Below are 27,445 nucleotides of genomic sequence, written 5' to 3'. Positions count from 1 at the left end.
AATTTAATAAGCTTTTTAACTCCAAAAAGTGATTTAATTTATTTTTAAACATTTCTAGCACTTTTTGTTCTCTTTCCAACGAGCTATAATACTGAGATGCCCAATTAATTATTTTAATTAAAAAGGTAACCTTAGTAAAATTAATTAAATATAGCTCAATATTAAACCCAAGTAGCTACAATGCTTGAAAAGCATTAGAATTTAAAATTGACTGCACATGATGATAGCGATGATGAAAGAAGATAAACGGACTCAACCAGGTAACATCAAATACCCAATTTGATCAGGTTGACACACACCCAAAAGGTCAATTTCATCAATAATGCAAGAGAACCCGAAAAAAGGGACATTACATCATCTACAAACTTAAATCTTATAAACCTCTAACATCCTTTTGCTATTGGAAGCCCAAAGATTCGTCATTTCTATTGGCCCTTTTGAGAAGCAATATGAGATACTCACCCATCATGATGAAAAGATGGGGATTAAGTGGATATTCTTGTCTTAGGCCTCTTATTCCCTGAAAGTTGCAACCATTATGGCCGGCCATTGATACTGTAATGTCCCTACTCTAGTCAGTATCAGTTGCTGATGGATTAAACTATTATTTGGACTCTCGTAGGCTAACATGTTTGGATAGAGCATCTTAGTGGCAGTTCCACTTCTTCAGTTCAGTCTTGGGTTCAGTTCCAGGGCCTTTGCAGTCAGTGTGTGGACTTAAGTTGAGGGACTTATTATTTATAGTAAGTTAATCTAGCAATAGTGCTATCTTTAGTCAGGGCACTTGGACACATGGGGGTTATTAAGTGTTGACTCTAGCTTTAGATGACACATCAAAAGACTGAATATTGAAGGAGATATTAATATTTTAGTGGTTAAGTTATTAAATTAACTTATATGGATATTATAAATTCATAAAGTGACTTTATTAAAATTAAAAGCCACTTAAATATGATAAATTGATTTTTATTAAACCACTTAAGTGAGTTTGGACGTTGTTGATGTGTTTTCCATGCACATGCGAACACACAATAAAATACCTTAAGTATCTTATCCTCTCTTGAACAAAGTTACTTGAATGTTGAAGATTTGCCTAAGGATCAATCGAAATAACTCCAAGGTTCTTGCATGTAGGGTCTCTACGTGTGGATAAGCTCTTGTGGTATGATGTGATTATGCTAGAATCACAAGGGGACTTACGTTTGTATTCTTGAAAGCTTGATTTGCTGGAACTCAAGTCCTATCTACTCACTGGGGAGAATAAAGAAATATCAAAAGCATAGGGTTTAGAGAATCAATTCTAGGACCTAGAATGTAAGAATATAGATGAATGACTAGGCGGGGTCCTACTGGGCTAGGTCTCACCATCAACTAGAACAATTTGATGCAAGCTCAGTGCAATCTTCTAAGGGACGCTTCGAATATGTTCAAATTGTTACACCATCAGACACTGATCACCATTCAAGTTAATGCATGAACAATGTACGTATAACAATTTGAGATTAAGCTCATTCAATGCCAGTTGACCATGCAGGGCGCACTTACAATCAGTAAGAGGCTAGAGCCTAGTGGTATGGACCAGGCGGATTCCACACGAGTGCATTCAACAATTTTCTCCATTCAATCTAATTATCTACCATCTAATATGAAGATTCAACAAGAAACCATGCACATTGCAAAGAAACAACATATTTCACCATATCTTCAATGAAAATGGAGTCTTTTACAACCAAGGCAACAATTTCTTGCCTTCTCTTCCTACTCTATTCTAATTACTATCTAAGCTTCTATTCTTCTATTATATTCACAAGCTATTCACTATTGACTATTAACCAACTATTAACCTTTACAAATGAAGAGCCAGAGCTTTTTATAGAGATCTCTTTACATTTCAATGGCTCTGATTGATTTACAATCAATGGCTAGGATTACAAGATGGAAACCCTAATTAGGGTTTGTTACAACAAACTCCTTTAGCCAATGAAATAATTGCATTCAATATTTGTGAACCAATAGGAAACAAGGGTAGGTACATCGGAGTTTCTGCCTTCATGCATAAGCGTGATTCATCGAATCAAGACATGCTGATGTGGACCTTTCTGACTAGAGGAACAGTGACTGGGATGCCACCTTGTCTTGAGTTTGTGCTTGGTCAAGGAATGTCGTATCTCTTTTAACACTCAATGTGATGATGATGAGAAGATAACTTTGATTAACTCTTCTAAAACTATCTGCTTCTTCAACGTACCCTTGCACTGACCTTGGTTGATCCTCCTTCCTTGATGTACCTGGTGAATAGCGTACCTCTCCTTGACTCTCTTGTGTTTGATGAAGCCTCCTCTTGATTTTGCATAATGGTGATAGGAAGTCATGGTCAACTCACCTTCTCTAGTAGCTCATCTTGCCTTGAAATGTTTGTATGATCCCTCCTTTGACATTTTGTGATCTCTTAATGTGGTAGAATGAAGATCTTGAGGATAACTTGTTCTATTGCTTGCAATTCCTTGAACACTTGAAGTCTTTAGCAATTTGAGTCTTCTTTTATGTGCTTAAGGGGCCCCTTGAGGCTGATGAAGCTTCCTAATGACGTCCTCCTTGTCTTTGTTTGTTCTTCCTTCTAGACCGACCGACCTTGATCTACAAAGAAAACAAAAGATGATTAAGAATACATGATATATATTCTAACATGGCATTTCTTACCTTAAATCATCAACAAGAAGATATCTGAATCAATTTCCCTTGAAGCTAGGAGGAAAAGACACACTTTTAGAAGAAACTCGCTCCTGTACCTTAGAGAGGATCAGGAGCAAATTTGACATTTGTGTTCAAATTCATCAAGTTTACTCATTTCTACTAGCTCAAACCATGATTATAGGTCCTTAAGGCTTGGATGAGGTCATTCTTCCTTATGAAAAGTTCTTGAACCAAGGATTCTACCCAAACTGGAGATGAGATGTAGATTTTGAAAGAATTCGCTTTTGTACCTTTGGAAGGGTTAGGAGCAAATTTGATCCTCTAGGCTCAATTCATACTCCTTTTCACTTAGCCTTGTCTTAGACTTGACCTTTCAATCCCTCTCTCCTGAAGACATCATTTATTTGACCCCCAAAAAGGCCTAAAAGAAGGATTTCGCTTTGGACCTTGGGCAAGGTACAGGCCTCAAGAAAAATTCCCTTTGGACCCTTTGGAAGGGTCAGGAGCGAAATTGGCATTTTGCTCAATTTTCCTTCATAGAAATTCATTTCTCATCCTTTTCTCACCAAAGACAATTCATTTGCCTTTAAAAATGCTTAGGAATAGGTTTCGCTCAAGGGCTTACACAAGGTACAAGACCTCCTAGGAATTTTGCTTTGGACCCTTTGGAAGGGTCAGGAGAGAATTTTGCATTTTTGCACATATTCTTCACACTTTGTGACCACAACTCACTCAAATGCATGTCTAAGGATGCCTCTAAGTTCAATCAACCTCAATCAACGCTAGGCTTGATGTAAATTGGGAGCAAAAGGAGGTTTCAAGAGAATTCGCTCTGGACCCTTTGGAAGGGTCAGGAGCGAAATAGCTATTTGCACTCAAACTCTCATCATTTTCTTCAACTTTTCTCTTAGACGCTTTTGGGTCCTTCCTCCATCTCAATCAAGTCCATTTACCCTCGAAGCAATGTCCACTCAATTATTTTGGTGAGAAATTAGGCCTTTCTAAGGATTTCGCTCCTGTACCCTTGGAAGGGTCAGGAGCGAATTTGGGGGATATAGCTTGGATCTCACTCAAACACTCTATCTTCATCTTTATCCAAGTTGCCTTGGCCTAAGATCATGCTAAGAAGTCACCTTAAGGAGGCGCCTTTGCTCAAAAGTTGAGGTTAAACATCAAGTTTTAGAAATTCGCTTGTGTACCCTAGAGAGGTACATGACCTTCTAATGAAATTCGCTCTTGACCCTTTGGAAGGGTCAAGAGCAAAATTGGCAATTTTCACTCAAATTCCTCATCTAATATTGTTGCAACTCATTCCAAGGGCATGGATCGATCAATCTTCATTCAATCAAGGCGTAGGAGTAAGGTTTATGGTCCAAAGTTAGGACCAAGGGAGGGTTCCTGTCCCTTTGGAAGGGTCAGGAGCGAATTCTCCTTTAAGCTCAAATTTCAAACTTCGCCATGATCCAAGTGCATGCAATTCGCTTTCAAGGCACTTTTCAAGGCATCAATTCATTAATCCTCTCTCACTCACGCCATGGGAACAAAGACTTTGACCCAAACAAGGAGCAAATAGGTGCTTTAGGAAAATTCGCTCCTGTACCTTTGGAAGGGTCAGGAGCGAATTTGATGTTTTTACTCAAATTCTCAATGCTTTGCAATTCAAACTTGTTTCAACTCATCCACAAAGCCTTAGCATTCCTTTCCTCTCTCACTCATGCAAGGTTTGTGATCTAAACTTAGCCATAAAAGAGGATTATAAGGAATTTGCTCCTATACCCTTGGAAGGGTTAGGAGCGAATTTGACTTGAGGGCTCAAATTGCTAACCTTTTGTAACTCAATCTTGTTTCATCTCTTTCACAATGTATGGATAGGTCACGCCCTCTTCGATTAGGGATGAGAAGCAAGGGTAATGGTCTAAGCTAAGACCAAGGGAGGATCCTAGGAGAATTCGCTCATGTCCCTTTGGAAGGGTCAGGAGTGAATTTGGCATTCATGCTCAAATTCTTTGTCCCTCCTTACTTAAAACTTCAAGTTCAAATGTGTCTCAATTCGCTTTCAAAAGTGAATTCAAGTTGATCTTGCTCAAACCCAATCGAGACTCAACCCTAGAAACGAGTCCCAGGCCTAACCAAGGGGGGGCTTTCAAAAAGGAAATCTAAATTCACTCGTCCTGTGCTACCCATTTTACTCACTTTAGCCCAAAGAGACCATCTTATCCCAAAGAGCTCTCCAGAAATTCTCCAATGCAAAGATCAATAACCAAGTCCTAAAAGGCTAAACTAAGAAAACTAACCTAGAAAGCAAAAAAAGCAGGGGTCCCCATTACAATGGGGCGATGTGTGAATACGTCACAACAAACGCCCAAAAAGCAAATTAAACTATGGAGAGTATATGATGTTCCCATATTGTCAAATAATAGTAATCTATATTTGAATATGATTATGCATCAATTATTTAATTATGAATTTATTGTTCATTTGAATTAAATATTTGAATGCACCTCTTAATAATAAACAAATTATTATACTATATATTTCATTAATTGACAAATCCCAAAAAAGAAATGATTATCACAGAAACCATAAATAAATATTAAGGAAACAAATGAATAATCATTCAGCGTATTCAAATAATGGGAGACCAGATCTGACATCTGACACATGTCAAATTTGTCTACCCTTGTCATCAATTAAATCATTAAAAGGCAGCGATCATATTAACATTTGTTGAATTATATTCTAAGTCATACGTTTACATGCTGCAATTTGATTAAGTGAATATAATAGTTTGTTGAGTGCAACAAATAACTAAATATAGATTAGTAAACAGACACGTCTGTTGAAGTTGTAGCTTCAGTCGGAATCCTAAACACCGACTCTATAGATCAAATGTGTAAGTGGCCTATCGGCCTTACACATTTGATCAATCAATTAACCTTATTAAAACTATTCAGACTTCCTTACATAACCATACTTCATCATTCATGTCAATTTATTTAACAAGTATTGTGAAAAGTTTGATTATCTATTTGTGTCACATAGTTGATTATTGTTTTTATCTAAACTGATTCTATCTATCAAACTATTGAATATATTGGTTTAGTTATGTATTACCATTGTATATCGGGTTAGTGAAATATCCCGATAACTATCATCAGTTTAGTTATCGATTTGGTTTATATGCATCGGACTCTTGGTGAAGAGTTGTGACTCCTTCGTGGGTCTTATATTTGTATGCATTCATTTAGATCGATAAGATAGAAAATATATATGCTACAGCTCGATACAACAAGGAGTTAATACTAAGCAGCCGGTGTCTATAGCAAACCGAACATATAGCACACATAGCAGATAAGTACACACACAGCAATTGAGATTGCAGACAGCAGATCCATTGAATACCATATATGTTCTATCAGTATGAGATACTGATCAATTAATTATGGGATGAACGTAAATAGTAGGAAGTCATGCACAGCAGTCTATATTGCAGTCAAATACAATTTTGAATTCGATGAAATTCAACAGCATATAAAGGTTTGTAATCATCAAGAGATCAATAGATGAAAAGAAGATTGATCTATTGCATTAATTGGTCTATAGAAACCATCCACCATTATAGTGATCTTTATTTGAAGGATAAGAAACACAGCAGTGATAGAACAAGTAATATCAACACATCAAACAGTCCGTGATAGAACAAGTGATACCAATACACAGTTCGTGATAACTCAGTGCTTGGCATATAGGAATAAATAATAGTTTGTGATTATTGTCAACTTGGAGTAAGTTGATAACCTACAGCACTTGGTGAACACAACAGTTCATAATTATCATCAACCTGTAGGAGGTCGATAATATACTGCAATTCATCATTACTAAAGATCGTGGCTATATATATATATATATATATATATAAATCCTGAAGATCGTTTATATATTGTGACAAATTGAATTCATACCTTACATAGGTTGAATTAACATCAAACTGAGATCAAAGTTAAATAAAATTTAAAATTCACTGCTCCTTCAAATCTGATCAAAATTCAACGATGTCTTTTTCCAATGGGTATAACCACCGGTTAGAGACACGATTTTTTCAGCGATTAGGTAGGGTATAAGAGACTCATTGCCATGCATCTAAGAAGGCATGGAATGCTGAAGGAGAAAGGCAGTTCGGTCAACTAAGATTAGAACAGCAGTCACCAATCTTTATTGGTAAGAAAGATTCATGATTTAATATTGATTGACCATCATTGATCAGATCAGATCAGAACTATTATTAAGTTACAGGCAGTAACATCCTTGTTCTTAGTGGTATGCATGGGGATGTGCTTCATATATATGCAGCGTGATAATTTTCTTATGCAGAATTTAATAGTAATATTAATATAGACTGCAATAGGTATGAAGTCATAATTAAATATGCATTCATATTACATAAAAGATTTATATAGATTTATATAGTACAGAATAAGGATAATAGAGTTATACATGATAAGGATGTTAGCAAGATTTGTAATAGTTTGATATACATACATATATACTTGAAATAATTTCGATAAGATTATATATATATATATATATATATATAATGAACAAGTTATTTTATTATATTTTCTTAGATTATTTATATATGTGCGTATGTCTTATATCGTAATTAATCAAATGAATGAATGGAGGAAGTATGTTAGGGAATTGCAGTTTACCGGTTCTCCCAAGCTAAGTAGGCCACCCCGAGGGATGGAATTGTCATAGTGGGACGCTCCTGGCTCTTGTGGGCCAAGAGGTGAGTTGTCATAGTGGGACGATGTGTGCTCTTGGGCTTAGTTGGGTTGAGCAGTTTACAGGGGCCCTCACAAGGCTTTCTTACCAAACTAAACTGTGATTGAATATGGGTAGAAATACGTGTTTATCATTCTATGTAATATATTTGCTATTAATCCACGTATTTCTTTGTCTAATCCTAAATTTACTGAATGACTAGATGAAGTTACTCTTATATATTGGAAAAAATGATAAACTATATTGTGGAATTACTAATTTAGGGCAAAATTCAGAGATAATCACAAGTTGGGGACACTACAGAGTAAATTAAATACATTTAAATGTATTTAAATGACTTTGGGCGTACTTTCTTGGGAAACATGCCATTTGGAGTTATTATAAAGTTATATTATTAACTTCATTAAAAAGTGGGCCACATAAAAAATATTTGGGTTTATAAAGGCAAACCAAGCAATTCAACCTCTATTATTGATTATTTGACATTGCTTGTTATTTTGCACTAGGGAATTCTTTGACAACGGTTTCAAAGGTTTGGCCATTGGAGAACGAAAATTCTTCGTGGATCTGTGATAGTGAGATTGTGGAAGATCGGCTGAATTATTGCAATTGTTAAGGCTTCATTCAGGAGTCTTATTGTGCTTCAACAGATTCTTTTATCGAGATATTGCAGATTTTTCAATAAGGAAAGGGCAAATCAGGTTAGATGCAGTCATACAATTTCCAGTTGTTGGCTGTACAATTCAGGCTTGGCACGTGGGGTCCAGGAAAGGTACGTTTTGTCTTGGAGGGCTGAAACGCCTTCCTTTTTGCATTTTGGTTGCACAATTTCTAACGCCTAGCACATACAGGGTATTCCATCACTTTTCTGGCTTGAAGAAATAATTTCCTGGACTTGTACACCTATTTTGGTCAGTTTCCCATTTCTGGCTGGCAAACTCTAGAATTCTTTATTTAAAATAAGCTGAGGACCTACGGGTATGTTTTATGGATTTATTCATTTGCAGCAATTATCTAATTCATAATATAGATTCAATTGCCCTATATTTGGTATCTATTCAGTTTTATGAGCAATTCTTGCCTGGTGCACTTGTTATTTTTTATTCAAAATTGTTCAAAACCCTTGAAAAATCCAAAAACAAATCAGCAATAGTATTTCAGGAGAGTTAGAACCAGCAGGGTTCTTACAGTGTGATTTCCTCTTGAAGGGAGTTAAATACATTTTAAATGTATTTAATATACTTTATGCAACATTTGAATTAATTCCCCATTCGGGCGTACCCTTTTGATATTCACTTAATATTATTTAAGTGGCCCACTTTTTAAGAAAGTTAATAATATAACTTTATAATAACTCCAAATGGCACGCTTCCCAAGAAAGTATGCCCAAAGTCATTTAAATACAATTAAATGTATTTAATTTACTCTCCATAGTTTAACTTGCTTTTTGGGCATCCAAATTCACCTTATCATATTTAAGTGGCTTTTAATTTTAATAAAGTCACTTTATGACTTTATAATATCCATATAAGTTAATTTAATAACTTAACCACTAAAATATTAATATCTCCCTCAATATTCAGTCTTTTGATGTGTCGTTTGAAGCTGGAGTCAACACTGAATAACACCCATGTGTCCAAGTGCCCTGACTAAAGATAGACTACTGCCAGATTGACTTACTATAAATAATAAGTCCCTCAACTAAGTCCACACATTGACTGCAAAGGCCTTGGAATTGAACCCAAGACTGAACTGAAGAAGTGGAACTGCCACTGAGACTCTCTATCCAAACACGTTAGCCTACGAGAGTCCAAATAATAGGTTAATCCATCAGCAACTAATACTGACATAGCTTCAAATCCACAAGATTGCAAGTTCATTGAAACAATGAGCAGTCATGGTGCTAAGAATAAAGGACTAGCTACAAATGTCAAATGCTTTTAATATGTCAAATTTTAAAATAGACCCTAATTGTTTCTGCAATGTTATTGAGAGGATTATCTTTCGAAGGACAACAAAATTTTCAATTATTTGTCTCTATGGAACAAAAACTTATTGATTTTCTGAAATCATATTTGGAATAGGCCTATTCATCCTTTATGCTAGAACTTTGCAATGTTTTTAAAGGTCAAATTGCATGGAGAGATTGCTCAAAACTCATCCGAAGTAGTGGCTCCTTGAAATATTGGGAACAAGACAATTCCAGTCGCATTAAGTTGAGATAGCATCTTCCTGTAATTTTATAGTCCTCTATGATCTTGAGAAGTTCCCAGAAGCTTTGGAAGAAGAGATCTTAGAAGGCATCAGGCCCTTGTGTCGTGAGTCTATTTAAGGAGAATAAGGGCATTGAGCTCTTCCTTTATAACCATAGTTATCATTGCAATATTTGTGTCATCGATTAGCCTAGGATTTTGCATATTTCACCATGTCTTATCGATCAATGATCATTTGATCATCAAAGTGATGTAATCCATGGTGCTGATTAATGTGCTACTTATTTTGGACAGCTTTGTGGAAGAACATTGTGCTCTATTTAGCTTCATTGGTCCATTTCTCTTGTGATTTTTGCATCCAAAATATTTCTTGGCTCTATTGCAAGAAAATGAGCTCTTGAACAAGCCAACATTCCTCATGCCTCATAGAACAGTATGTCCCTCTCTAATTTTTCATTGTAGAAATCCCAAACTTTCCTATGTGAAAGGCAAACTATGTTACCGGTTCACCAAAAAAATGACCTAGATCTAGATCCAATATGTACTTTATCTAAATCCCCTATGGATAGCAACAAGGCCCTGCAAATCAGACTCAAGTCTGTCTAGGTGTGTTGTAGAGCATACCTAGGCAAACTTAGGTACCCTTTTCAATACCCAAGGTGGCCCTGAGAAAAATCACACCCTTTTTTTTGCTTTTTTGACTTCATATGTTGATTGTTCAACCTAAAAAATCAACACTAACCCTAAAATTAACATCCAAATACATTTAAACACAAAAATAAACTTATTTTGAAAACAAAGAAAAAAACCAATTGCGGTCACTAAAATTTCATTCTTGCTTGTCATTGCACAAATAGAGCTGAAGATTGATCATTGAAGGTTCCAAAGTGGTTGGATTCCTCTTGATACACATATGCCAAAGTCCATTCACTACCAAGAAGATCATGGAGGAATATTCTTGGTTTGAACATAAGTGCTTTTCGTTTTTTTCTTCATTTTTTTTCTAGGAACAAACTCTCTTGTTTCCAAACATGTTGCCATAGAGATTACAATGGCAATCAATTCTAGCTCCATGGGCCAACCTCACTTCAAAACAAACCCAAATTCATCATTGTGGAAGTATGTTGACATGATATAGCAAATTCTTGGTTGTGGGGGATATCTTTGGGTTAGCAATGGGGGCATCGTCAAATATACAAGCTAATTCAATCAAGTGAAAACCCATTTATGTGGTGTACTCCAGCCATACAATAAAAATCATTTGATATTGTAAAATTAAAATTATTATTAATTATTAATTGACATTTTAAAATATTAATAAAATAAAATAAATACTAAAAATGGCTCACAATTGAAAAAAGCAAAATAAGGAGATTCAATGCAGTTTTGGAAATAGTATTATTAGAGAATCAAAGGGAGGTGTAAATGCTCCAAAAATCTTAAGTTAGATTTGACAATGAGTTGCAACTGTTAAAATTCAAGAGTACACAATCATTGAGAGATTCATTAGGGAAAAGTTGCCAGGGTGCAGCATTTCTGATTATAGGTTCAAGAGACGTGGAGATTCAATCACAATCTGAAATTCCTCCAAAGGTTTCTTCTCTATATCTTTTGAATTTGGTGCAGAGTAGGATTATGTACTACAAAATGGGCCTTGGTCATACAACATCACTTTGTTTTTGTAGAAATGGTGTCTAATTTTAATCCTCTTATCTGCTCTCCATGCAATGAACCTTTTTGGATCTGACTTCATAATTTTCCTTTGGAATATTGGTCCCATCAATATGGGTATTACTATATTGATTTAGAGGCACCTGAAGGTAATTCTCTCGTTTATGCCAAGATTTGAATTGCATCCGTATATTAAGATCCCAAAGCAAATCATTTTGTCCAGTTTGGTTAGAGAATATATTCACTTGATGGAAGTAGAGGGAAACAAATTCTTTTGTTTAAGGTGTAGAAGAAGGGATCATGTGAAGACAAATTGAAAAACCAATGGATAACAAAAATTGGTGACGAGTGCTAAAGACAAAGGCAGTGGAGGACAAATATTGGTAGTGGGTATCAAAGACAAAGACAATGGAGAATTTAAGCCAATGTTTAGAGGAGAAAGTAATAGTCATAGGGGTGCCACCTTGGATCCAAGGATGTTTGTTCCTCATGGTACAAACTTTTCTAAGATGGTGATCATCCCTTTTCAACTTAAACCCTTAAGAGTTAGAATATTTGAAGATTGATGTGGTTGATTCAGAGGTTGGTCAAGTTTGGAAAATGAATTGGATGAGGAACTAAGCATAACAAATCTTTGATGCATAAAACCTATGTCACAAGGTTCGAGTTTGAGTTCGTGTTTGACAACAATAAAATTTGGATGAAGTTTGGCAAGGGCAAAATTTGAAAAAAAAAAAGATCATTAAATGTCTTACATAGATTTGATTTTTTTAAATATACATAATACATCCATAAGAATAAAATAGTATTATATTAAATTTGAATACATTATAATAAAGTTTAGAACATATTTATATGATAATAATTTAAAATTTAGTTTAAATATTATTAATACATAATATAATTATAAATATAATTTAAGTACAAAAAATATTAAACTTCAATACATTTAATGAAAAAAAAATAACAAATCTGCATGATTTTAAACATAATAAAAAGACATTAAATTTTGTTTTTGTTTAGGTAATTAATATATTATAATTTAAATTATACTTCAAAAATTTAAATATTAAATTTTAATATATTGAAAAAAATTAAATAACAAATTTACTTGATCTAAAACATAAAATAAAAAGAACGTTAAATTTTATTTTATAGAACAAAAATTTAAAATAAAGACAACTTAAAAATTAAATCTAAATATTTAATATTAAATGGAGAGCCGACCCTTCTCCGAACCCAAAGCATAAAATTTGTGCATTGCTTCTTTAATCCATGACCCTATCTCCCTATTGCTGATTTAGTTTCTAAAGGTTTCGGCCAGCCGGAATATGAGGTTTCGCTCCCCATGAAATTCTCATTTACCCCTTTTGACATTGAAAAGTGCTAAAAAAAACTCCTCCTTGGTCGACAGTGGATGTGCTCATTCATGCCATTTGACAATGAAAAGCACTAAAAGAACATTCGCAGACAAACATATTCACACTGCTCAACCTGAACAAGCCCTGAAAAATGTTTTTTAAATATATTTTACTAAAAAAACTATATCCTTTACCTGTATCATGTATGAATATAGGGAAAATTTTAACGATTTTTTAGTCATGTTTTGAAGTTCCCCGAATTTCAAACTTCATGGCTAAAATTCAGCGAACCTTGTGACTTTGCATAAGCCAATCTCGAATACAGCTATAAATTACACCCAAGTAGTGACAATGGTCAAAAAGCATCCGAATCAAAAATTGATTGCCTAGGAGTGATCCTGATGATGAAAGATGATAAATAGACCTGACCGAGTGACTTACTAAAAATAGATGCTTCATCCAAGAATCGTGGAGACCAAACCAGGAGCTGAAAATAACATCTAAAAATGTCATAAACTCCACTAAACCATCTAAGCTCACGGGTAATGTCAAATCACCCCTTTGATCGGACTAACACAAACTCAGAAAGTCAGCACCCACCACAAAACAAGAGAACCCGAAAATGGGGACATTACAACCCAGCTTAAATAAAATTAAAAAAGATTTCCCTTGCTTCATCCTTTAGCCTACAAGAAACAGGGATAGGCTAAAAAAGTTCTCTATGACTCTTACCAAAAAGGGGACATGACACATTTTCTCTTTGTATTTTGCATCTCCTATAGCTGACTTTGAATCTTTTTTGCAACTCAGCAATTTGACTGCTATAGCATTGTATTTACCAAAAATTATATTATGATGTTTTATAAGGATTTAGCTACATAATTTATGACAATGACCCATATTTCAGAGTAGTCATTCACACATACCCCATCTCTCATGAGCATGAATGACCCACTTAGCACTCATTGCATCTAGGTGATTCTTATAGCAGCAAAGAATAAATTGTTCCAAGGAGATCATCCATCCTAGTACTAATCCAACTTAAGCATGATAAACCATAGACTTTCCCAAAAAATTAAGCCCACTTAGCTTACTTCCCCATTTGCAAAACCTAAATTAAAACTTTTAGTCAGTTAAAGAAATTAAAGTCACATTATACGATCTAGAACAAATTTCAAACCTTCCAAAGATACCATCTAAAGTTAGTTTTTGAAAATCCAACATGGTCAATACTTAATCTACTTTTAAAATTTCATAGTTTAGTGTAAGGTTCTCAGAGGTATAACTTATGCATTTGATATCCATTTTAAGCAAATGAATAGTTTTTTTGCTAGGTTTTGGGGTTTTCTGATTGATGGGCAAATTTTCTAAAAACCCTAGGTAAAGAAAAATTGAATTTAGTGAGCAGAGCATCTCTAAGAGTCAATGAAATCTGCCAATGTATTAACATGTGTATGTTACCTTCTACAATTAATATTGTTGATTTTCTTCTAATGAAAAAATGAATATAAATTTCCACCTCTCTATATATAGGCTTGATCATTGGATGTTCTTATGATATTCCTATCAAGGTGTGAAGGATAACCAGATGATCCTTATTATAGGTCCAATGAGAGACCCTATATTCCCTTAGTGTGATTCTAGGAGAAAATCTAAGCCCCTATTACATTCACGGCAATTTTGATGAGTCAAAATGAATGCTACATTGTCTATCTAAATCTACATTATGTTCATGGCAATTTCAAAACACATATGTCATTATATTCATCAGTTTTTGTTATTATGTAGAAAAAGATGTTAAAAGAAACCAATTTTTCAAAGAACTTAGATGAACCATGTCATGATTTCAATAATGCAATTTGTTTGCATGGCAAAACAAATTAACGTTTACAAAACTAAGCCAGATAACCAATTACATAAAAAGTAACCCCATGGCTTATACTGCATCTGTTTGCAACTTCTCTTTGAAATTATATAGACACATGCCAATTAAAAAAATTATTTTAGCTCTGATGAGTATGAAATCAGTTGGAAGTTATACATACATGTTACACGAGAGTTCAATAACAAATTCTATCATACAGAAAATGCTGAAACAAAATCAAAACATTGTCAATTCTCAAGGTACAACTGAGGAAACTTTATAAAAAAAGGCTACACAAAACCATAGCAATAAACCAACTATATAATCACAATGTAAAAGTGTACTATGTTGCAGACAGTGGGAAACAGTAGGTAAAAGATTATTATTAAACATTACGGCTAAATGCGATAACCAATTAACATGTATATGCCTCACAATAGTGGATATGTGAAGTTATCGTACCTTTGTTACCGCTCGAAGCACAAAGAGGAATGTGAAATACAAATTTGTCACACGCTCAGGATATTTCAAGACCCGATTATTTAGCAAAGTTGGATTTGGTCCCCACTGAAAGAAATCAAGAGATGCAATAAAACTAAAATATTACATTCTGCATCATAACCTTTATAGCTTCTCTAGTCTATAAGTGAAAACCATGTCATACAAAACTTAGCCTCATGAAGGTAAGCATACAGAGTCTTGGACAGCATTAAGGATGATCCATTAAACAATGTCTAGGGATAGTTTAGACTTGAGAGAACCCACCAGATTCTTTGCTTCATCAAGTAGATAATTTGATGCAATATGAACTGAAATAGATGAATGCAGCCCTGAAATAAGCTTGTAGAAAACTCGCCTCTCTGGAGAGGAATCTCCCAATGCATCTACATACATTTGTCATAAAGCAACAATACATGGAATGTCAAGAAAAGCAATCAAAAGGATAAATCTATTGACAAATGACAGAATATATACCAAGATTATATTCAAATGGCCGTAGCAAGATATCAATGATAATGCATTAACAAATTCTGTACAAGAACCATGGTGGTCAAGCATACTACCCTGTATTCCATACATTTTCTCTGTAATATACTTCTTTAAAAAAGCTCCTGACCCTCAGGTATTTATTGTCTTAAACCATAACTTTATAATAAAGCTTCCTTGAAGGGAAAAACTGTCTAGAAAGCCAAGGTCAAGCTTTTCCATTGTTTTAATACAGATGTTTACTAGGATGCTTACCTATTCTATCTTGCTTCAACAAAAAGGATGAATGATTTAAATGTAGACATGATTCAACATCACAATACTACTATATGCATGCCCTCAATGAATACTAACTCCTGAACATTTAAAATATAAAAGATGCTTAAAAAGGTAGGAAATGTTTCATACATATGTATACGAATTTGGACTTTGTTCCTGACTCTTCAAGTAAATTTTGCATCTGGACCAGGCATAATAAACATTTTGAGAATAAAGCTATACCTACTCTAGTGTATTTAACGAAGGTAAAAAGACAAATCTTAAGAGTTGCTAAGTTTAGACAACTATTTTAATAAAATTTAGTTATGGTTATGGAGAGAGTCTCAAGTCTAAACAAATTAAGACTGATAAATGTAAAAAAAAACAGTCATTTAGCCTTTTCTTGTAGAGAAAACACAATTCCAGCTGCCACAAGGAATGGAAAAGAAGTAGATTATGTAAAAGGGAGTGAGTTATTACATGTCTTACTTCCACAATAGAGATAATATATAAATTACAATAAAAGACCATTTAAGTAGAAGCTACAATCGATGCCTAAATCTACAAGGTTTTCTAGGGAACCCTGTGACACATTGTTTGAAGTAGGAACAGTTTTGGAAATCTAATGATGTTATGGATGACAAAAGTAAAAGGTAGAACTAGTTCCAAGATCATTACAAAGATATGCAATTCTATGATAATGATCGCTTGGAAGCTGAAAAGAAAAAATTAAAAAATCATCGAAAATGAAAGCAGAATTCTATAAGGAATTTAAAAGTTGGCATAGATACCCAAACCTACAATGAGTTGGCAAGTTTGAAACAAGAAAAAGATGATTTAGTAGACATTAAAACAAAGAATGCTAATTTTAATCTAAATGCTGGAGTGTGTAGACCATGAATGCAAGCAACAATATTCCATAGATGGATTACAAAGTACTTTAAAGCACTATAAAGGATTGCTCCAGCATCAAATTATCAGCTTACCTGAATCATAATGGCAACCAATGAACAACAAAAACACACATAAAAATACAGTAAAAGATGAAGATGAAGATGTATCTGGAACAAAAACGATGATGAAGAACATTCAATAAAGTTACTTGAAGGAAAACAAAACAGAAAAAACAAAAGTACAGAACTAAAAGATATATGAATTTCACTCCACGATGTAAAAATGCATAACACAACAGAAGTCCATTCAATTTGAAAATAAAAGAATAGAATAAAAATAAGCATTGCTCAAACACCCAGTTGTTACAAGAGGTCAGCACAACGATCAATAAAACCTTAATTCCAGTATTAATAATTGAAATCAAAGATTCCTAATTCCAAGGGGCCAAAAAAGGTAATCTATAATCTAGTGTAGGCAATACAATATTAAGGGATAGTTTTCCAAACACTTCCCATGTTTCTAGAGATTGAACTCACGTCATTTCAAATCGTAAGCTTCACATCGCATACAGTGCAAAGTTTCACTAGATGTTCTTCCATTTGTCCGTTAGCTTTGGACTTTAAAAATCATTAGTGCTGTGAACACCTATTCAATCTCTAAATTGCACTAGAATAAAAAACCAAGCAATGCTCACACAACCAGATGCAACAAGTGGTGGGTATAAGAATCAAGGAAACCATAGTTCCAATAATTATTATAATAGTTATAATAGTAATATACTGATAATATAAATTATAGAAATCCAAATAAAATGGACAAGAAAGGCTTATGTATAGGCTAATGAATGCAATGCAATAAAGGGTGACTTCCCTAAAATCTTTGAGCAAAGACAATGAACCAAAATTGGATCAGTCGAGTTAATAAAAGAGGCTAGCTTATTCACTTATGGTCTCACTAAAGCTAACTCTTATCACTAGCACATTATTAAGGCTCATTTTTGGTGTAATGACACAAGTCAAGTTGCAGAGGCTAATGATTGGGGAGCGAAGAAAAACTAGAGGACATGGACATACAGGAGAACTAAACCTGACAAAGGGAAAGAAAGATTGGATCAGTTCAACCAACTGAATGCACCTAACTATTTTGACAATGGATGAAAGTGAAACTGTCCCTATCAAAAACCGGACAAGCAGAGGAAGTTCGACTGCTGTCAAACATATCACAGTTACAACAAAGGCAGGTTCTGAGAGCTCCAAAAAAAATTTAAGTGAATCCTTCTGCCTGCCATGATGCTTGACCTCCAATTGAGCTCATTGATTTCATTCAATTCCTTAGTGTTGTTTAAGACAACTGGTTATAAGATCGGAGTCATTGACAAACTTGGTTGAATCAAAACCATGGTGGAGGATGCAAGCAACATAACAAAACACATCTACAACCACCCTTGGGTGCTTAATCTAATGAAAAGCACGCTAATGATAAGGAGCTTGTGTGGTCAGGTGTCACTCCTTTTGCCACCAATCTCATTGCTTCTCAAACTATTGCAACCTCACAAACATTGCTTAAGATGTTTGTGAGCACTAGGTGAGGGATTCTCCTTATTAGAAGGCCTAGAGGGAAAAGACAGCAAGGAAAAAAAGTTATGATCTTTTTGGCAAACATATGCATGAGATCCTCAGGGTTAATTACAAAATTATCAACTTAATATTGCTTAATAAATTTTTATTGTTCTGTCATGTCCCCTCCTTGATTGTTATTTACATCTTAAATGAAACAATTATTATTTAATATAATAATTACCAACGAATGAGTATTTGAAATTTCTTATTTCTTATTTAATTAATATTTATTAGTATTTATTAATATTCATTATTAATAATATTCTTAAAATATTTGAATAAAAATAAATCAATATTATATTACAACTTGAATAAATATAAACAGCAATGACTAAGGAGAGTTTGAGCAAAACAAATACATATCGGGAGGAAGCTTTGATGTAGCATCCATATCCTCCAAACCATATACACATCAGCAAATGAATTAAGTCAAGTATCGTTGCATCTAAAAGACTGGAAAAAAGGGTGTTTATCAACTGATAGAGCCGAGAATATCAACTAGCATCAAACCATGTCACGGAAGAGTAGACGTGGGTTGAAATAGAAAATACGATAACCGGTGCCTATAACAATTATCTTTAAGATATCGATCCTCTTATAATATAGGTCGATCAAGGAGAGTAATGGAACCGTTGGAGATTATAATCAATAATACAAGCTTTTGACATCGACTAATAATCATCGATTGACAACACCGACTAAGACAATGAGGATTAATCATAGAAGCAACGAATAATACAAGTAATGCCATCGAACAATCCTCATGTCATGAGAGGGCACGATAAGGCTATCATTGAGTATCTCTAATGACAACGATTAGTCATAAAGACTATCGATTAAGGAATCACTAGTATATAATGAACCCAATGCTATGAAGGGATGCGATATGCTTGTAGAGAGATAGAGTTAAAAAGGGACGTATCTCTTAAATCGCTACCCTTTCATTGTGTAAAGTACTTAAGGGAGTTTGAGCTCAGTAAAAGGGGGGAATATGGGGCAACGATGGAATAGATTGGGAATTGTCATATATAGTATGTGCTCATAAAAGGAGGTCAAGTTGCATCCTATTGTGCATTGCACACGCTCCCTGTCGCCGACAGGGTCCCCCTCTTTTTGGTTTTAACCTTCGCCTTGTTGAGTTCTGCGCAGGGTGTCTCGCGTCTTTTTTGAGTGCCCGTAATCAGTCCAGGGGACGATGTTGTCATAGGCACAAGCCTGGGAATCTGCAAGGTGAGTTTAACGCTCAGGCGTTAAAATTTCAAAGATCGCTTAAACTGGTGAAAACGCCTAATTGAAGAAAGAGTTAAAAGCCGGCAAAAGACGTTGAAATCCCGAATTTTGCCAAGTGGGGGGTAAATGCGAAAGAGAAAGTTGAATTTTACAAAAGACGTCCAAACTCCCAATATCGCCGAAATTCAACTAAGGCGTAAAATGGTGAAGTGTTAAAAGTTTAAAAAAGACTAGATATCGCCGAACTTCTGCAAAGGGGGGTAGAATGTCAAAGTTTTTAAAGTTTGCAAAGCTTCTAAAACCCCCAATTTTTGCTAAAAAGAGTGATAAAAGTTTGCAAAAGTGTAAAACACCCGAAGTTCGCCAATAAAGGGTAAAATGTCAAAGTTTTTTAAAGTTTGAGAAGAAAGCAAACCCCCCCGAAATTCGCAACATAGGGAAAATTGTGAAAAAGTGATAAAAGTTTGCAATAGTGTATTTCGCCGAACTTCCGCATGAAACGCAAAAAGATTAAAGTTTAAAAAACTTTGAAAAGGTCATACAACCCCCGATTTTCAGCAATAATGTGAAAATCGCGAACTTTTTTTAAGTTTGAAAATGCTCTGAAATCGCCAAAGTTCGGCATAAAGTGCAAAAGAGTTAAAAGGTATCAAGAGTTTTCGCATAAGGCAAAAACCCCGAAGTTCGGCATAAAAGTGCATAAATGTTAAGGTATAAAAAACCTTGCAAATGGACCCAAATTGCCGAAGTTCGCAGCAATTTGAAAATCGCGGAAGCCTAAAACCCCATTTTCAGCGACGACATAAAGGTAAATCACGAAGTTTATGGGTTTGCATAAGGCACAAAATCGCGAAGCTTTTTCAAGAGTTTGCCTGGAGGCTACAAAGCCCGAAGCTTGCAAAATAAGGTAGAACGTCGAATTTCGGTGACACAAAGAAAATACGCAAAACCTATTAATCCTTGCAAAAGACCCATAATCACCGAAATTCGAAGAAAAAACCGCAGAGTATAAAGGGTTTGCAAGAGGTCATAGTGCCGATTTTCGCCAAAGGGAGGTTGAATGTGAAAAAAAGTTAAAACTTGCAAAATCCATAGAGGCTCGAAAACCCCATTTTCGGCGACAGCGTAAGGTAAAGCACAGAACTTCCAAGTATAAAAACCTTGCAAAGAGGCCACAAGCTTCCCCAAACTTCGGCATAGAACATCAGAAAGTGTCCAAGCATTAAAACTTCACAATCGCAGAAACCCTACCATTCTGCTTCAAAATTGCGAGGTAAATTTCAAACTTAGGGAAGCGTCATTCCTTTTTGGTGAATCGCGAGCTATGCATGTTTTCCAAAAAACACAAGGCATAGGAAGGGGCATTTTCAAATTTCCCAAGGAAACCAACCCTGCAGGCCGGGTTTGTGCGGATTGACACCATATTTGCCAGGTAAGCTCGCTTTGTCTCCCTTGGAATCATTTAAAATGCATGCAAGATTGGTTAGATGTGTTTATGCAAAATTGATTAAATGATTAAATCCCGTAGACCGCATCTTTTCCCGTTTGAAAGGCATAAAGCAAAGCAGTTAAAATCAGAGTCTGTCCAAAAAGTTAATCAAGAATGTGAATTTCCGACTTAAGGAATTTTGAACCTCATCCATTTTTTTTGAAAAACTGAACTTAAAGGCTAAGTGCAAATTTAGCGATCAGTAAACGCCTAAGTCCTTGAACCGCAACCGAATAGTAAATTTTTAATCAAAGAGCTTAATAATATTTCATGTCAAAATTAATCAAGCTCTTTTGCTGAAGTATCATGCTTTCTTCAAATTCGGTTTTCCATTGATCCACGTCCAGTTGTGCAGGATAGATGCCTAAATCTGCGGTAGAGTCCTCAAAGACACCTGGTGCAGCCAAAACATCCCGAGCTTCTAAATCAGACATCCCTCGCAAAGGCGAGAAGATGAAATACCAGTACCAGAGAGGAGGACTGAGGGAGTCAAAGGTCCAGAGCATATGGGGAAACATAGGCGATACTGACTTGGGCCACATAGACATTCAGGACTTTTGAGACCGGGTATATTCCCCTAACGCCTATGGCAAGCCTAGGCGGATGATGGAAAGTGGTATCGCTCAGACAGCAGGATTTCCTCCATCAGTGCAGAATTATGAGCTAGTAGTTGAGGCTACCCGACATTATCATCCAGGGACCAGATTAGTAGTTTTGGAGAAAATGGTCCTAGCTGAGTTCACACCTGAGGCCATTGGCGACGCATTCGACATCCCCTTCCCGGATAACCCCATTGCGACAACCATAGATGAAGCACAAGTCGCATATGACATGAACCCTGCTAAATGCAGGACATTGATAAACGAGGAATGGTATAAGGAGATAAGGCCTCCGAGTATTAGAATTGGGAAAAAGACCCCCAGAAGTGACTTTCACAATGAGCATGGAGATATGGCCACCTTGCTCAGCCGGGTTATGGGACTCCCCCAATCTTAACTTTTTGAAGAGTGGATGTTCTATTTTACAGAGTAGATCTTCGCCACGAAATCCAAGTTTGACTGGGCCCAGATCATCAGTGACAATATCCATACCCAGCTGGTCGAACTTGAAGAGAAAAAGCACTTCACCATGACCGCTTACCTAGTTTATATTTTTGCCCGACACTAGCCACTGCCAGGGTTGATCAAGAAGGGTGAAATCAGGATCGGGCCCAATCAAGTAAAGGTGTACAACTGCTATCCGCAACTACATTATCATGACATAGCTCAGAGGGAAAAGAACAACCCTGCTTATGCTATTGGTCAGTATGAGTGTGTCAATGACACCTTCACAATGCACCTAGTCAAGCTGATGTAGGGGGGATTACACATAAGGCTCTTAGAGCAAGCTACCATTTTGGTACAAAGGTACAACGCCTGGTTTATTCAATTCCCTAGGTTCTCCTATATCCGGATAGCCGGCTTTGAAGGAGCTCCTTTCCGACTTCCACGCTATCCAACCGACAAAATAATTCGTCTGGAAGTTGCAAGGCAAGCACGTCCGACGAACAGTTTACTCAGAGACAAGAAGTAGTCTGGATTCACCTTGCCTATGATTTTGGGTAACCTCGATGTCCATTTAAAGAATCCAGCACATGGCGACGAGTCACTTGTTGAGTTAGCCTCTTACGGCCTACAGGAACATTTCCCAAGGAAATGTTTTGATCATGACAATTTGGCAAAGAGAGCCTACGGCAAGCGCTACAGAGCAAAGGAATCAATTGAAGACTATTGGAAGAATTGTTTTGATAACTATGAGGTCCGACGACGTGAATATTCAAGGTTAAGTGTGCAGCAAATGCGACTTTATGAATACCATCGGGTCTCGGATCAGGTAACAGATTCTGGAAATTGCTTGCAAGTTCGGGAGTTTGAGGCGATAAGACATCTCTTACCGGGCATCGATTGGTCACAGGATCCAATCACTAACTTTGAGGCAGTTATGGCAGCCCCGGGAAGGTACACCGATCATTGGCTGCACCAACAAATTGAGCGGCTAACTCATGAAGGAGTCCAGTTCACCTACCATATGATGGGTAGTCTTGATTCTCAGTCCTCGGAAGATGAGGGAACCTCAAGTGCACCAAAGGAGGAGATTGAGAAGCCCAAAAAAAGGAAGAAGGCCAAAGCTAGCAGAGGGACTCAGACGTCTAAAAGGAGAAGAAGGGAGAAGATCCCTATTAGAAGACCAGAGGTCACTTCATCATCAAAGGACCCCAGTTCCAATGATGATGTAATTGAACTTGATTATATACTTGCTCCGCCCTCCCAGAGCGATGTTGATGCATTCGAAGCTGATAATCCTCCAGCACAAGACGAGCTAAATACAGAGGTGAAGATCATTGATTTTGGCGAACCTGAAAATCAGATTGAGGAAGGAGAAATTTCGTCCAATCAAGGGGTTGATGTACATGAACTCACTCAAGGGAGTCGGCACGAGTTGCAACTGCATAGTACCGGCAAAGATGACACCACCGTTGAAGGAGAACGAAGGGCGGATGAGACCCACGAGCCTGACAGAACTGAGGAGCAACCATCACATGGGGATACCCGACAGTTGTTCAGTGAGGTAGGGGAGAACTCAGCTGTAAGCAAAGGATTGGACACTTCCTCCACTCCTCCTATAACAAATCAGTTACAGATATGCAATGAACCAGCTGAAAGCATTAAAGAGCAGAGTGGGAATTTGACCATAGCATCCGGGTAGACCATACCTCTAAGACTGGTTAGTTGCTCGTGCACAGCGGAAGGCAGCCACCAAGCCACCTATCGACTTGGAGGACATTTTCTCTCGCATAGGGGAAACAAAGTCCAAAGGGAAGAAAAAGCCTAAGACCTACTCCCGAATAACCAAGGATGAGAAGAGGAACCACACCATCCATATCGCCACCCCGCCTGTCGATAAGCCAGCAGATCAAATTGCGTTGGCCGATTATAGCATTACGATTGTCCCGATAGGTCGAGCCACCAAAGAGCAAGAAAGGGAGGAGTTCAAGGACTCCATACAAAACATGCTCAGGCAACTCGACGAGATAACTGCTAAGAGAAACATGTACCGAGTTCGTGCTGAGCAGGCCGAGGGGTAAGTTGATCACTTGCTGAGACCGTTGCATCATGCCCCCGAATCCCATGTTCCTGTTGGAATATGTGCCTCTAATTCACTTGACAACAATCCATACTGATCGGGTTAAGTCTTGCCGATGAAACAGTATGAAGGGTTTTGTGAGCTCTATCGGCATGACTCTTGCCGATGTGTTCGTCTCTATTGGGTATTGGAATAGCAGGTTTGTAGTCATCCCAATGACCCGACGAAGTCGACTTCGGTTATCGGGGTAGCTTCGGCTATCGGAATGACTTGTGCAGCGATGTGCCGATGATCTGATGAAGTCGTTGGTCTCAGTTTGGGTCACCTATCGGCTATTGGTTTGACATCCTGAATGTCATGCCAATGTCCCGATGAGCCCGCTCTACTGGTCTCGGTTATTTCGCTTATCGGCATAGCATTATTCTTTGTGTTCGATGACCCGGTGAAGTCATCTTACCGGGCTGGCAATGCAGATCGGGATAACAGTTTTTGGACTTGGTCCGATGAGCCGTTGAGTCCGTGCTCTTGGTATCGGCATAGTAGTTGTGTTACTGTTTCGATGTCCCGATGGAGGTCACTCCTAGCCATCGGAGATCGGAGTAACTTTTGGAGAGTTATACCGGTGACCTGATGGAGTCGCCTTAGGCGATCGGATATTATTGGGCCATTGGCTTTACTTTTGAATGTTGTGCCGATAGCCGATGGAGCGGAGACTGACTATGGGAGCCAGATCGAACCGAGGTCCAAAAGATCGACTCTCGGACACTACGTATGAGAACGTCGGTGTAAATGAATACGAACCGACCCGGTTCTCTGCTGCACGTGGGATAATTGTTTTTCATGAATGCAGGCAGATGGTTAGACTTCAAGCCGTTTTTTGAACCGTTACTCTAAAGAACCGTTGAGCCGTTGGTATTGAAAACCGACTGTAATCCAAAGGTTGTGTGTGTGGAAATCTTGATAGCCGAGAGGGTGTGTTCGGTGAAGAGTTTGATCAGAGTGTTTTGAATGTCAATCTGGAATGACTGTATAACAGAGTGAAGGAAGTCTGCAGATGAGACTATATTGTATTGTTTTTAGATACTGGTAATAAAGTCGATCATTTGCTGGTGGTGGGTTTTTCTCCCGAAAGGGTTTTCCCACGTTAACTCTGTGTGTTGATCTTTGTGTATGTTTTACTTGTGCCATGTTCAGTAAATGTTGAAACTTTGTCTACACTAGTCTACTTCTCCTCTGCGAATTGACATTAGGGAAGCGAATTCCGCACTTGTTTTCCTTACAGTTCCCCCATCAGCATTGACGCAAAGGACTACAACAGAATTCAAAGAAGTACGGGATACTGCCAAGGTTGTCAAAGAATGGATTCGAGACATTAAAGAAAGGGGAGAACTGATCATTGAGGATGTAAAAGAAATGGCCCACCACCGAGAGACCATTTTGGTCAAATTATTCGAGGTAAAGCAGGAATGCCTCAGGGCTCATGAGGTCGCCGCTACAACTCTTCCCCTCATGAGGGCTCTTTTCTAGACCCATGCACAAATTCCTACATTGTCCGCCATCCTAGATCCATATGACATCAGCACTCTTAAAGAATGGTACTGGACCATCAGCATGAAGAATGACACAAAGGCCACCATTAACAAAGAGCAAGAGACATGCGAGGAAATTTTGAGGGACGTGAGAGACCTTGGTGGCTGGAGTCTCCTCTCAATGGTTTTGGGCTGGAAAAATAGTTTGTCCGATGACCAAGTGCAGCCGGACTAGGAGGATAGATTGAGGATGGATAAGGTCGCCTAGTCCATGGAGGACCTGGAGTTTGCCAGTGGGTTATATTCGGACATTTTGTGTTTTGAAGCTGATGGATCCGACTAGAAAGATGGTTTAAAGCATGTAGATCGTCATTTAGAGGGCATGCAATATAAGATACGTCATCCTCCTATGCCTCAGTTCATGGTGTTGTTCCAGGTGTGCATCAGATTTCAAGAGTATGTTCGGGCAAAACGTGTGGCAGGTGGAGACCTTTGGAAAAAATATTTGAATGCCGAGGATGAATTTCTAGAAAAGGGGTCTGTAGCAAAAAAAGAAAAAGTGCCTTCATAAAGTGCATATTTCTTTTAAAATCGAAAAGGCACTTTTGGCCATAAAGTTCATGTTTAACTGCCAAGTCAGCTGTAAATTTTGAGCTCCGTGAATGTGCACTTTTTGAGCTATTGTTGGTAGTTATTAATTGCCTTTTTTAGGTAGTTATTGTTCCTCCTTGGGTGGTTGTTGATATTTACCTCCTATTTATGGGCATGGGTACTTTGTTGTACAAATGAATCTGGGGCCACTTGTTTTGTTTAAATCTTGGCCATTCATCTAATTCTGAAACTCTATTTAAAGGAGCTGGTTTTCCCTTATTTTTGGTAAGAAGTCTAAAGATTGTTGCTGAAGCTCTGGCGAAATTTATGCAGAATTAATGGAAATTAAAGTTGTTTCATTTCTTTGTGAGTGCATGGTCTCCTTCTTCACCATTTAATATTCTTGTTATGTATTTTGTTTTCAGATAGTATTTTTAGGATAAACATTTGATAGAAGCCTTGGTTTTCATACCATTAAGGACTGGCTAATTGTAACTCCCCCTGCATGGTTAGTCTGAACCCATTTATATGCTCAGTTCGGTTGTTAAACATCAAATGAATGAATGTCAAAATTCTGCATTTATGTTTAGTAGCATGAAAATTTAGTTCCCCTTGAAGATTGCACTAGATTTTACAGCATTGTGTCTTTTTTAGCTGATAATGTTAGATCTGGTTTTTTGGAGGTTTTTGTCTGTTTTCCTGTGTTGAGACATGGACCAGCTAGGACTCGAACCTAGGACCTTCCATACGCTACTGGAGTGCTCTACCACTAAGCTACTGGCCCCTCTTGGACCAGTCCAGGTGTGGCTTATTTCCAACACCAACACCCCCCCTTAAGCCACACCTCTTGTGTGCTTGGGGCTCCTAGCCTGGACCTGGCTCTGATACCATGTAAAGTTTTATTCAATTGCAATAAAAGAACAAATTATATATGTGAGAATTTTATATGATTATATTGTCTGATAATCTAATTGTTTTGTTGCGGGCTGAAGGAGAGAGATCATTAATATTTTTATATGTCTTCTCCAAATGATTCATGTCGGGCTTTATATGTTTTAGAAGACTGGTCAATAGATGTCTTGACCGGTCATGTCTTTTAGACATGACCGATCAAGGCACCTATTGATCGGTGTCTTT

At 37.0% G+C, this 27,445-nt stretch overlaps 1 protein-coding gene across 2 annotated transcripts in view; it reads right to left on the bottom strand.

The window, feature by feature from the left end:
- LOC131053251 (endoplasmic reticulum oxidoreductin-2) overlaps nt 1–27,445 on the bottom strand; it is an 82,179-nt gene that overhangs the window by 13,854 nt on the left and 40,880 nt on the right. For both annotated transcript variants that reach the window (XM_057987869.2, XM_057987868.2), the window contains exons 5-6: nt 15,354–15,472; nt 15,051–15,155 (exon numbers count right to left, since the gene is read on the bottom strand). In XM_057987869.2, coding sequence (XP_057843852.2) covers nt 15,051–15,155; nt 15,354–15,472 — 224 coding nt within the window. The remainder of the gene's footprint in view (nt 1–15,050; nt 15,156–15,353; nt 15,473–27,445) is intronic.

This window comes from Cryptomeria japonica, chromosome 9 (assembly GCF_030272615.1).
Source record: "Cryptomeria japonica chromosome 9, Sugi_1.0, whole genome shotgun sequence".
In the NCBI taxonomy this organism is placed as follows: Eukaryota; Viridiplantae; Streptophyta; class Pinopsida; order Cupressales; family Cupressaceae; genus Cryptomeria; species Cryptomeria japonica.
The sequence above is the reverse complement of the archived record's forward strand: the minus strand, read 5'-3'. Positions and strand labels throughout refer to the sequence as shown.